The 12,500-nt window shown below is 38.7% G+C and overlaps 1 protein-coding gene across 1 annotated transcript in view; it reads right to left on the bottom strand.

Moving 5' to 3' along the window:
• The window catches only part of LOC128364344 (CCR4-NOT transcription complex subunit 6-like), a 16,602-nt gene extending 5,812 nt beyond the window's left edge, over window positions 1-10,790 (bottom strand). Inside the window, 10 exon segments of the mRNA XM_053324882.1 lie at window positions 3,559-3,710; window positions 4,345-4,499; window positions 5,906-6,063; window positions 6,808-6,876; window positions 7,591-7,615; window positions 7,617-7,681; window positions 8,466-8,528; window positions 8,531-8,550; window positions 9,808-9,994; window positions 10,724-10,790. Coding sequence (XP_053180857.1) covers window positions 3,559-3,710; window positions 4,345-4,499; window positions 5,906-6,063; window positions 6,808-6,876; window positions 7,591-7,615; window positions 7,617-7,681; window positions 8,466-8,528; window positions 8,531-8,550; window positions 9,808-9,994; window positions 10,724-10,790 — 961 coding nt within the window.
• Window positions 10,791-12,500: the final 1,710 nt, after the last annotated feature.

Genomic DNA, 12,500 nt, shown 5'->3' with positions numbered 1-12,500 from the left:
ACTTTTGCACACGGCGGCCAACTCTTCTTCTTTCTTCTGTGTTTTCATCTTGTTAAAACTGCATTCTATCAAAAGGCCACCAGGGGGCGACCGTCTCTATACAAGTCAATGGAGAATTCACCAACTTCTCACTTGATTTCTAACCTCAGTAAACGTTTTCAAAATGTGTTTATGGTCTCAATCGCTAGTTTAAAGCCTTCTTCAATGCAGTATTATGTTCATTTGGGACATTTTGGCCTCCCTGATTTTATATTTGACGATAAAGCAGGGTATGCATTAGGGCGTGGCTACGTCCTGATTGACAGGTTGATTGACCAATGTCCTCGACATCCAGCCCTCGTAACCATAGCAACCTCCCCGCTCCGCCCATGGCTCCGCCTCATGCCCATATAAGTAGAATCCGTGTTTTTATTTTTCCCAGCATGCACCTGAAATTTTCAAGATGCCGCTGCCTAGATTTGAAGCTATTGGCTTCCGAGCAGCAGTCCACAAACCAATGGGTGATGTCACGAATGTTACGTCCATTTCTTTTATACAGTCTGTGGTACGAGTATGTTGTGGTGCGAGCTGTCAAATGAATTGCCCTTCATCAAGGGATTAATAAAGTTGTCTTGAATCTTGAATCATGCAGCACTGTCCAACTTCTACTTGCTACGCTGTTGGTATTTTAGTCATATTATGCTATCAATGACTCATCAATGGTTACCTTTACCTCTGGATTCAGAGGTAAATGGAAAGCAGCATTATCAATCACAACCCTGTTTTATGGTCTATTTAATTTACTAAATGAACATCATGCTGTGTTGAAGAAGAATTTGGCAGCTTGTAAAAACACTACAAATGTCTCTCTTTTTTTTTAAATTTGATGACTTTTCTTAAAGTGGCCTAAAATGTTATAAGTTTTGTGTAAGTGCTACAAATTTTGAGCCGTATCTTTTGATGTGTGTTTTAGTTAAATTAATAGTTAATCGTTTTTTAACAAGATAAATAAGGCTCCTGTTTAATAGAAGAGAGAAAAGAGAGAAAGAGGGAGGAAGAAGAGGACACCATCATCCCTCCGTGACTTCCTGTCAGTTCTCTGAAGAGCCCACATGTTTGACTGGTGCTCAACTTGTGGTTCAAGGCCTCCCACAGGGCCACAAAGGAGATGATTTATGGTTTTCACTTATTCAGCAAAAAGTCTCATGAACATCCTCTAACTGTTTAAATAGTAACTCACATGTATTTTAAGTGCACACAACTGTATGCTTCATATGTTATTGGCATTTATAGAGGGAGATGCTGAAGCCACAGAGCAACACTCCTCAAATTAAAAAGGTACATTTTGTATATTTTACTTACTGTGAATGAATCTCATGTTTGGAACAAAACCTTACCAACTGTTTGGGTCAAATTTGACATTTAACAGCTTGTACAAGACACCACAAATCCACCACTTTTATTCTGAAATTTGAAAACTTTTCCTAAAGTGGCCCAAAACACACAAAAATTACAATATTATAAAATGTATAAATGCTACAAATGTTCGTGCATTGAGGTTGTTCTGGGTCAAATTATCTCTGTATCTATTGACATGTGTTTTAGTGAAATGAATAGTTAATAGTTTTAATAAGATAGTAGTTATGAGGATTTCTTTTTATGATGTAGCAGTGAAGACTGATGGCTCTAATGGTTATACAATAAACCCCACAGCTCCATAAAGTTCTGCTCATTTTCACTTAATCAATAAAATAACATTTAAATCATTATTGCTGTTATATTTTCATGTCTGAGGTAAAATAGGACATGATATTGTGTCATAGTAGCTGGTTTTTCTCCATAAATGAGTGGTGTAAAAGCTAATAAACACACTCTCTCTGCTCTCTGAAACATGAATCAAGGTTTAATGACATTTATTGATCAGTCAGATCGACTATTGATGCTTTCTAAACACATCTGTGCTTCAACATTTGGTTTAGACTATTTTTATGACAGTATGTCAGACTGAAACTAGTGACTCATTAGGAAAGTGTTTACTGAGTACTGAGAAATGATTTCTCAGTACTCAGTAAACACTTTTAGTAAACAGAGATTTGAGGTTTTCTCACCCCTGGTGGCCATTAGAAGTAATGCAGGATTAAAGCACTTTTTAAACCCAGCGCTACCTGCTTGGTAGAATCGAACCAGGGACATTAAGATCATTACTGACTATTATTAAAAGATCGATTATATTATAAAGTCTCTGATCAGCTTCTATTGATCTTCATCAGTGTGAGTTACTATAGTTATTATAGTTACTATGGTAACAGTGTGAGTTAGTCATATCAAGTGATATCTGACACATTTACAGTCTTTATAGCATCAGATCTCCTCTTAGTGTTTCCTGTTGAGCTGTGGTGGAAGTATAGTAACAAAAAGAGGGCAAGAGGCTTTATTTCTTTCTTTCCTCATCTTCCTCCTTCTTTTCTTTTTCCTTCTTTCTTTCTTTCCTCATCTTCCTCCTTTTCTTTCTCCATCTTCCTCCTTTTCTTTCTTTCTTTGTCCTTCTTTCGTTCTTTCTTTCCCTGTCTTCCTCCTCCTTTTCTTTCTTTCTTTCCCCATCTTCCTCCTTCTTTTCTTTCTTTTTCCTTCTTTCGTTCTTTCTTTCCCTGTCTTCCTCCTTCTTTTCTTTTCCGTATTTCCTCATCTTCCTCCTCCTTTTTCTTTCTTTCTTTCCTCATCTTCCTCCTCCTTTTTCTTTCTTTCTTTCCTCATCTTCATCCTTCCTTTTCTTTCTTTCTTTCTTTCTTTCTCACCTCACCTCCTTCTTGTACTTTTTCCTTCTCCTCCTTTTTCTATCTTTCTTTTTTCCACTCATTCGAATGGCTGAAGCTTCATATTAGCTTCACATCAACTTTTAAATCCATGTTTCCACAGAAGGAGGACTGTGGATTTAGTCCTCCATCACTTCCATTGTAAATATGAAGGATCTAATGGTCAGTATGAACAAGAGGAATCATTATAGCAAGAAAAACTAACTTAATCATTACTTAATGTTTGATGTCCAGACTGTTGATCTAAGACACGCTTGAACAATTGTGAACTTGTGACACCTTGTGGCAAAAAGTCGCTATCGTAGACAAACTGTTTCTTTACTTTTGGCTTCACTGTTTCCCTGCTGCGTCCTATTAAATGATTATACATTAATAATATGAACCATTTACGCTTTTAAACACTGATTAACTGGAGAAACTGATTTTTTTTGGGATTGATTCACATTGAGATTAAAATAATAGTTTGGTTGTTTAGTGGGTAATAGTTCTGAAACAACTATTTTGTACTAATTAATTCATATTTAAGTCATTTTTAAGTACAAATGGCAAATATTATTGGGTCTGAGTTAATAACTTTGATGCTTTTCTCTGTTTTATAAGTTCCTAAAATCAATAAAGACATCACTTCGGCTCTGGAAACTTGACATTTTCTAAACTAAATGACTGAATGAAAACAATAACTGACAGACTAATCACTAAATGTTGCCTTCACATTTAGATGTTGGCGTCTCTCCTTGGACTAAGACAAAATTTCAGTAGTTCTTACCGCCGGAGAACATGTCCTTGTTGACCTCGAGCAGAACGGCGACCCCGATGTTGTCTTTGGTCATCACTCTGTTCAGCATGACCTCTGACCCCTCGGAGTTGGCCATGGCCACCTGGTTGAACTCCACTGTGTGTTTCTGGACCATCGTAAACCTGCGGAGAAAAAAAACCAAAAACATCCATGAAGAAATGAATGACAGAAATCCAAGGACGTAAATATTATTATTACATGCAAAGACCTCAGATTTCCTCAATCCATCAGTCATTACACATATTGTACTGTTCATTAATAGTCATATATATTAATTACTGTGTGGAGGTTTTGGGGAAACTATTACAAAGCTAATTTTTATACTACAGGAAAAAATAAAGTAAACAGAGCTGACTATCATGAATTGACCAACATAGTATCTATAAATCCACAAGCTCTTAAATTTAGAGATTTGGTGGACTTTTATTGCAGAATTCAGTTTCTAAAGGAGATGAAGTAAAAAAAAGGATATATGATTATTTACATGTGTATTTGAGTTGCATATACATTTAAAAATGACAAATAAACTAAACTAAAACTTAAAATCTATATATATATATTCCATCTTAAGCATTGCAACATCTACGTACTTGTAATTCCTTTATTTATTTTATTTACTTTATTTTTTTGCGATTGCTTCCTTTTTCTATCTTTGTCATTGCCTCGATGTCATTGTTAATAAAGTATAAAAAGGTATAAATAAAGGTTTCTTACTACAATCCTGCACAGAACAAACAGTGAAGGTGTTAAACTCACTTCTCGGTCTTGAAGAACACAGCGCAGCCGTCCACGTGCTTCCTCTCCTGTTCGGACACGAGCTTGGCGCGAGACTTCGGACAGAAGTAACCGTCGTAGCCGCGCTCCTTTAGCGTCTCCAGAAACAAGGTGTAGTACTGCTCCGTCTCAACCTCCTGCACGCGCGCGCACGCACACACACACACGCACGCACGCACGCACACACACACACACACACACACACACAGACAGAGAGAGACAGAGTGAGAGAGAGAGAGAGAGAGAGAGAGAACGGTGTGTACTTTTAAACGAATGGTTCAATAAATCAAATAAACTTCCGGTCTCGAGGGAGAGAAGCTAAACCGAGGACAGTCAGTCAGTATTGTCTCCTGCTGTGTAGACAATGACTCGGTTGTTGTCAGCTGTGCAGATGTGCAGAGTAACAGTCTGATAATTATAAAGCGCGAGAGACTTAAACGGCTCAATCATTCAGCGTCTCGCGCGTCAGTCGATGAGCGTCCATCTGATACTGAAAACCACGTCAAGCTCTGCACTGATCAGTTTATCTATTGTACTAACTTATTATTTGATTTCTCTGTCTTACGATGTTTGCATTGTTGTTTGTTTATTAAAAGTCTTGTAAAGTCTCTTCTATAAAAAGTTAATACAGAAGAATTCAAACTGTGCAACCCAATAATACTTATTCTCATTATTGATTAGGACTGAGTATTATAATACCAACACCTTTAAAGTGACTCAAATATTTTATTTGATACTAATTCAGCTGCGTAAAATACCTCCACGCTTCTCCATCCAAGTTATTTTGACAGAAATATATTTTAAAAGTCTTCAAATTATTTAAATATTTATAAAAGGGGAGGGAGGGAAGGAGGGAAGGAAGGAAGGAAGGAAGGAAGGAGGGAGGAAGGAAGGAAGAAAGGGGGATGGAGGAAGGAAAGAAGGAGGGAGGGACTGAGTGAAGAAAGGGGATGGAGGAAGGAAAGGAGGAAGGAAGGAAGGAAGGAGGGAGAAAGGAAGGAAGGAAGGAAGAAAGGGTGATGGAGGAAGGAAAGAAGGAGGGAGGAAGGAAGGAGGGAAGGAGGGAGGAAGGAAGGAAGAAAGGGGGATGGAGGAAGGAAAGAAGGAGGGAGGGACTGAGTGAAGAAAGGGGATGGAGGAAGGAAAGGAGGAAGGAAGGAAGGAAGGAGGGAGAAAGGAAGGAAGGAAGGAAGAAAGGGTGATGGAGGAAGGAAAGAAGGAGGGAGGAAGGAAGGAGGGAAGGAAGGAAGGAAGGGGGGTGGAGAGAAGGAAGGAAGGAAGGGGGATGAGGGAAGGAAGGAAGAAAGGGGGATGGAGGAAGGAAAGAAGGAGGGAGGGAGGAAGGAAGAAAGGAAGGAAAGGAGGGAGGAAGGTAGGAAAGGAGGAAGGAAGGAAGGAAGGGTCAAAACAGACGGGGTCAATTTGACCCGGGAGGACGACAGGAAGTTAATGAAGTAGGAAGACATTTAGAGGAGCCTACAAATAAAATCCTCCTGTTTTTAACGCTCTGATGAAAAGCTAAAGTCTTTAAAGGCGTTTCTACCTGCAGGCTGATGATGTCAGCGTCACAGCTGGTGATCTCCTCCATGATGCCTTTCTTCCTGTACTCCCAGTTGAGAGCCCAGGACGGACAGTAGCCGTACAGCTGGCGCGTGGCGTATTTGTCACACAGCACGTTGTAGCACATGACTGTGAAAGTGGCTGCAGGAGACGACGGAGGAAAAGGAGGAAAAAGACGATGAAAACAGCAAAATAACAAACAAATAGGAGGAAAAATGATCCTTTAGCTTGGAGAAGGTTTTGTTTTATTCTGAAAAAATCTGAGAGTTTTAATAAGCAGCGAAAGAAACCAAGTCAAATATTTATTATTATGCAAATGCTGCTGATATTTAAGAGATATTCAACTGGAACATACATAGTAAATAAAACCCTCACATTTTAGTTTTAGCATATTAAATAGCATGTTAGTGTGGAGTACATAGGCCTACTGTTCAGACTCCAAATTGACCCATTTTTCACATTTTCACTTTTGATGTTTGTATGGTTTATATTTAAATATCTTCTCAGAAACTTAACAATAATATACTTATAATAATGACACTAATAATAATATGCCACATGTACGTGATTTAGTGACATCTAGTGGTGATATTACACATTACAACCAACTGTAGGACATTTATTTATTTAATTATGTAGCTATTTATGATTTGAGATATTTTTTTAACTTTTAATTTCGTTGTATTGTTCACAATATTGTAAAAATAAAGGCACTTTGAGACTTTGACATTTGAGCTACACACTAATTAAAACATACGTTCAGCCAATATCTCCCTCCCTCCCCCCAAATCCTACACACTGGTCCTTTAACAGGGTTAGGGTGATTTACAGTCCAACATGAAGCTGGAGGTCTAACACCCCCTCCCCCCCCCCGGTGTAACTTACCTGTAGGACTCATTTGGTCTCGCTCTTTCAGAGTGATCCAAGGTCTTTGGGGGAGCTGCTCTGGGTGCACTGGAGAGAAAACAGGGATTAGTGGGACAATAGAAGATATACCTGCACTGCTCAGGTTTACAATGAACTGCCAGTCAACCTTTGTGTCGTCCTCCCGGGTCAAATTAACCCCGATCTCCTTTGACTGTTCCTTCTTCCTTCCTTCTTCCCTCTTTCTTTAATTTTCCTTCCTTCTTCCCCTCCACCCTTCTTTCTTTGCTCCCTTCTTCTTCCATCCTTTCTCCTTTCCTTCCTTCCTTCTCTCCTAAATTCCTTCTCTTTTCATCCTTCCTTCCTCCCCCCCCCCCCCTTCCTTCCTCCCTCCCTCTCTCCTTCCTTACTCCTTTCCTCCCTTCCTCCCTCCCTCCTTCCTTACTCCTTTCCTCCCTTCCTTTCTCCCCTCCTTACTCCTTTCCTTCCTTCTCTCCTAAATTCCTTTCCTCTTTTCATCCTTACTCCTTTCTTTCCTTCCTTCTCTCCTAAATTCCTTCCTCTTTTCATCCTTTCCTTCCTTCCTTCCTTCCTTCTCTCCTAAATTCCTTCCTCTTTTCATCTTACTCTTTCCTTCCTTCCTTCCTTCCTTCCTCCTTTCCTCCTTTCCCCCCTCCCTCCTTACTCCTTTCCTTCCTTCCTTCCTCTTGTCCTTCCTTCTGTCCTTCCTTGACCTGAGGAACAACAGGAGGGTTAAATATGCATGAGTCCTGACGAAAGGGGCGAAGCCGCGAAGACGATTACCTGCGAGATTGTCGAGCATGTAGTTTCAAAAGCTTTCTGGTTCCGTCCGGCTCCTGGTACAGGTTGAGGATGTCTTGGGACAAAGGGTTTCCTGCCAAAACACAAACAACACAAATACATGAAACAAGAGTTAAAATATGAAAATAAAATATATGAATAACTTCACACATCCTTTTTTTGTGGACCCAGCATCAAATACACTGTAGGTGAAACAATATTTAATATTTATCATTCTACTGTGGTTACTTCTCTTTCTTTCTCCTATTTCTTTCTTTCTTTCTTCCTTCCCTCCTTTTTCTTTCTTTCTTTCTTTCTTTCTTTCTTCCCCTCCTTCCTCCTTTTTCTTTCTTTCTTTCTTTCTTTCCTCCTTCCTTTCTTCCTTTCTCTCCTTCCTTCCTTCCTCCTTTTTCTTTCCTCCTTTCTTTCTTTTCTTCCTTCCTCTTTTTCTTTCTTCCTTTCTTTCTTTCATACTTCCTTTCTTTCCCTTCGTTTCTGTCTCCTTTTTCTTTCTTTCCCCTTTCTTCCTCCTTTTCTTCCTCACTTTTCTTTCTTTCTCTCTCTCTAGGTGGATAAAACATTTAATATTTATCATTCTTTTGTGGTTACACCATTTGACATTTTCAGGAGCATTCAGTCTTACTTTTGATTTTTTTTAAAAATGGTGCAACTGTCATTTCAAATGATATAAAACCAACAAAAATACTAAATGTACATTTTAACAAACCTGATGCTGCTTTTAAAACTCTTATTTATCACTGAGCGTTAAATAAAAGCAAAGCAGGGAGCTCAGATATATGTGTGTCAGAGTAATGATGAATATTAGAAAGATAGAAGATGAATAGTAGTTATAATAATGTAATAATTAAAAGACTCACCTTTTAGCCCGAGGGTTTGTAACTGGAAAAGCCTCCCAAGTTCATAAGGCAGAACTCGTAAAGATTGTTGTTTAAAAGCAATTCCCTGCAAGAGAGAAAACACACATCAGCCATCTTTGATTCTTATCTGAGGGATTTCTCCTGAGAGTCTTTATCGATGTAAAAAACCGCCTTCCGACCACACTGTGCTTGGATTCATTCATCTCGTCGAAATGTGTCATCGTCAGCTGTTTCTTTGTGAGGTGAGATGCTTTTTATGGACTGTATCTGTTCCTCGCCCACAGACATCATCATCCTTCTTCTTCTTCTTCTTCTTCTTCTTCTTCTTCTTCTCCTCCTCCTCCTCCTTCTCCTCCTCCATTCATTCATTCTTCTTCTCCTCCTCCTCCTCCATTCATTCCTTCTTCTTCTCCTCCTCCTCCTCCATTCATTCCTTCTTCTTCTCCTCCTCCTCCTCCATTCATTCCTTCTTCTTCTCCTCATTCATTCATTCATTCATTCATTCATTCATCATCTTCTTCTTCTTCTTCTTCTTCTTCTTCTTCTTCTTCTTCTTCTTCTTCTTCTTCTTCTTCTCTTCTTCTTCTTCTTCTTCTTCTTCTTCTTCTTCTTCTTCTTCTTCTTCTTCTTCTTCTTCTTCTTCTTCTTCTTCGATCTACGTGTGTGTGTGTGTGTGTGTGTGTGTTCGGATTCATCGCGTCTCTATTCACTTTTGCTTTTTTAAGCTTTAAGGCAGTTTCGGGGGGTTTAATCCCTTTCGAATGGATTCATTATTTTAACACAGGGGTGTCAAACATGAGGCCTGTGGGCCAGAACCGGCCCGCCGAGGAGTCCAGTCCAGCCTTCCTTCCTTCCTTCCTTCATTCTGTCCGTCCTTCCTTCCTTCCTTTCATTCTGTCCGTCCGTCCGTCCTTCCTTCCTTCCTTCCTTCCTCCCTCCCTTTCTTCCTTCTGACATTCCTTCTTTCTGTCCTTCCTCCTTCCTTCCTTCCTTTCTCCTTCCCTCTTTTCTTCCTTCCTTTCTTCCATCTTTCCTTCCTCTCTTTCTTCCTTCTGACTTTCCTTCCTCCCTTTCTTCCTTCTGTCCTTCCTCCCTTTCTTCCATCCTTCTTTCCTTCATTCTGTCCTTCCTTCCTTCCTTCCATTTTTCCTTCATGTCGTCTTTCATTCCTCCCTTCCATCTTTTTAATGATCCGGCCCACATGAGATCAAATTGTGCTGTATGTGGCCCTTGATTGAAAATGAGTTTAACACCAAAAGCAAAAAATAAACCCAAACACAGTTGATGGATGAACAGATTTTAAAACATCAGCACTAAGGTTTTTTGTTTTTTTTTTGCCTACCTGAGAGAAACCATGTTGCCCAGTTCTGCGGGCAGGCTGCGGAGCTTATTGGACGACAGATTCAGGTAAACCAGGTGGGGCAGCTTGGCGATGTCCGGCGGGATGCGGGTCAGGTTGTTGTCGTTGATGTGCAGTGCTGTCAGGTGGGTTAGCGTCCATAACGAGCTGCTCAGATTCCTGACCCGCCCTGCGTTAAGAGACAACAAACACATTTATTAAAGCTTTTTTTTAAATCAGATTTTAACTTTTAAATGTGATTAACAGCTTCTTTCACAAGGTATCGGCACATGTTTTAAGTATTAATGACTTTTAAGACCTTTTTATAACTTGCTTGATGGAGATAAAATCAAATATCATATATTTCACCGAATACCTCGATATCGATATTGTAGGGTTGACTATTGGTGCTTTTATAAAATATTCACACAATGAAATTTGATAAATAATCATCAGTAATGTGGATATAATGACAAAGTGGTTAAAGGCAAATAATAGAGCAGCTATAACAATCTGGTAAGGTCAGAAAATTACATCATTTTACTGTAATGAAGCTTTTAAAACCAGGAAAAGACGATATTACGATATTCAAATTCTATAAGCCTATAAGTATGTAATAGTAAAAGTAATAGTATGTATAACCACATGTGACTGCTGTACTCATATATTATATATTATATATATGAGACATATAATGACTACTTTTCCAATAAGGCCGCTGAGAGACTTAGTAGGCTCTTATCTGTGACACGTCCACAAAATCATACTGATGTCCAGATGACGTTTTAATGCAGTTTCAAAAAGGACTGACAAGCAGCTGATCCACAAACATATAAAAACCCTGATGTGATCCGACTGTAAGAATAAAGTGATGAAAGACGATGGTGACGGTCAACAGAAAATATGGAGCTCTACTAACTCCCTTTGTCCAAAACTCCCGCCGCCACCCAAGTGAACAGGTAAAATAAAGGGGAAACCACACCCATGTGTCAATCAATACATGTGCTCCTACAAGACTTATAATAATAATGTTGTAGATGGTTTAAATTGAGTCTCTTATTAAATGTGACCAGATGAAAACAGGTTTCATATCTGAGAAGAAGGAGATATATAGATGTAACGAAAATATTCACCCTTTAAACATCAGATTAAAATTTGCTCTATGCCTTAAATGTACTCTCACAATCTCATGCACCTTGCTTCTAAGATTAAATTAGAGGTAAAGCATCTAGTTTTTAGTGATTGAGAGTTTTAATTCTCACTTAAAGATGGGTGACAAAAACAGCTTTTTATCACTAAAGAAGTACTGCCGAAACATGTCTCTTTTCTAATGCTTTTATTCTAATAGATTCAGGCTAGATTCAAGGTTTCCCTCCGACCGCAGCGTTATCCAATCAGAAATAAAATAAAAGTTGTTTTGGAGCTCCAGAGAATACTAACGCAGCCTTGGGTGCACTATAAATAAAGTTAATTATTATCATTATTATTATTATTACATTTAGATCACTTTCATGCCAGAGTTCAGTTTCTTTAATTCTCTTCAAGGTAGAAATCCACACACAGCATTCAGACCAACATGTGACACTACATAGATGTTACAATGGTTAAATTATTTAATAGTTAACTGCATTTAGATCCATTTAATCATCTGTTGATTATATAAACTGTTATTACTCTTTAATGTAGAATATACAGTAATATTCATTCAATTAATAACATCGGACGTTTTACTGCAACGTCAGACGTTTTACTGCAATATCAGGCGTTTTACTGTAACATCAGACGTTTTACTGTAACATCAGACGTTTTACTGTAACATCGGGGGTTTTACTGTAACATCGGGGGTTTTACTGCAACATCGGACGTTTTACTGCAACATCAGACGTTTTACTGTAACATCAGACGTTTTACTGTAACATCAGACGTTTTACTGTAACAGACGTTTTACTGCAACATCGGACGTTTTACTGTAACATCGACGTTTTACTGTAACATCGGACGTTTTACTGCAACATCGGACGTTTTACTGCAACCATCAGACGTTTTACTGTAACATCAGAAGTTTTACTGTAACATCAGACGTTTTACTGTAACATCGGACGTTTTACTGCAACATCGGACGTTTTGCTGTAACATCAGACATTTTACTGTACCATCGGACGTTTTACTGCAACATCAGACGTTTTACTGTAACATCGGAAGTTTTACTGCAACATCGGACGTTTTACTGCAACATTGGACGTTTTACTGTAACATCGGACGTTTTACTGCAACATCGGACGTTTTACTGCAACATCAGACGTTTACTGCAACATGGGACATTTTACTGCAACATCGGACGTTTTACTGTAACAGGCGTTTTACTGCAACCATCAGACGTTTTACTGTAACAGGCATTTTACTGCAACATCAGACGTTTTACTGTAACATCGGACATTTTACTGCAACATCAGACGTTTTACTGCAACATCAGACGTTTTACTGTAACACCAGACGTTTTACTGTAACATCAGACTCTTAGATGGATGAAACTTACTATCTATTAATAGATTATTACAGTGTTGACCTGAAAGACCAGTTATCCCTTTAGGAGATAAGATAATCGTTTTATTAATCCCACGATGGAGAGCAACTACAGAAAGAACATCAATACGAAGAATACTAAAGAATAATAAAATAATAAGGAAGTAAACTAG

The sequence above is a fragment of the Scomber japonicus genome, chromosome 9, assembly GCF_027409825.1.
Source record: "Scomber japonicus isolate fScoJap1 chromosome 9, fScoJap1.pri, whole genome shotgun sequence".
In the NCBI taxonomy this organism is placed as follows: Eukaryota; Metazoa; Chordata; class Actinopteri; order Scombriformes; family Scombridae; genus Scomber; species Scomber japonicus.
Note: the sequence above shows the minus strand (reverse complement) of the source record. Positions and strands in the feature narration are given on the sequence as shown.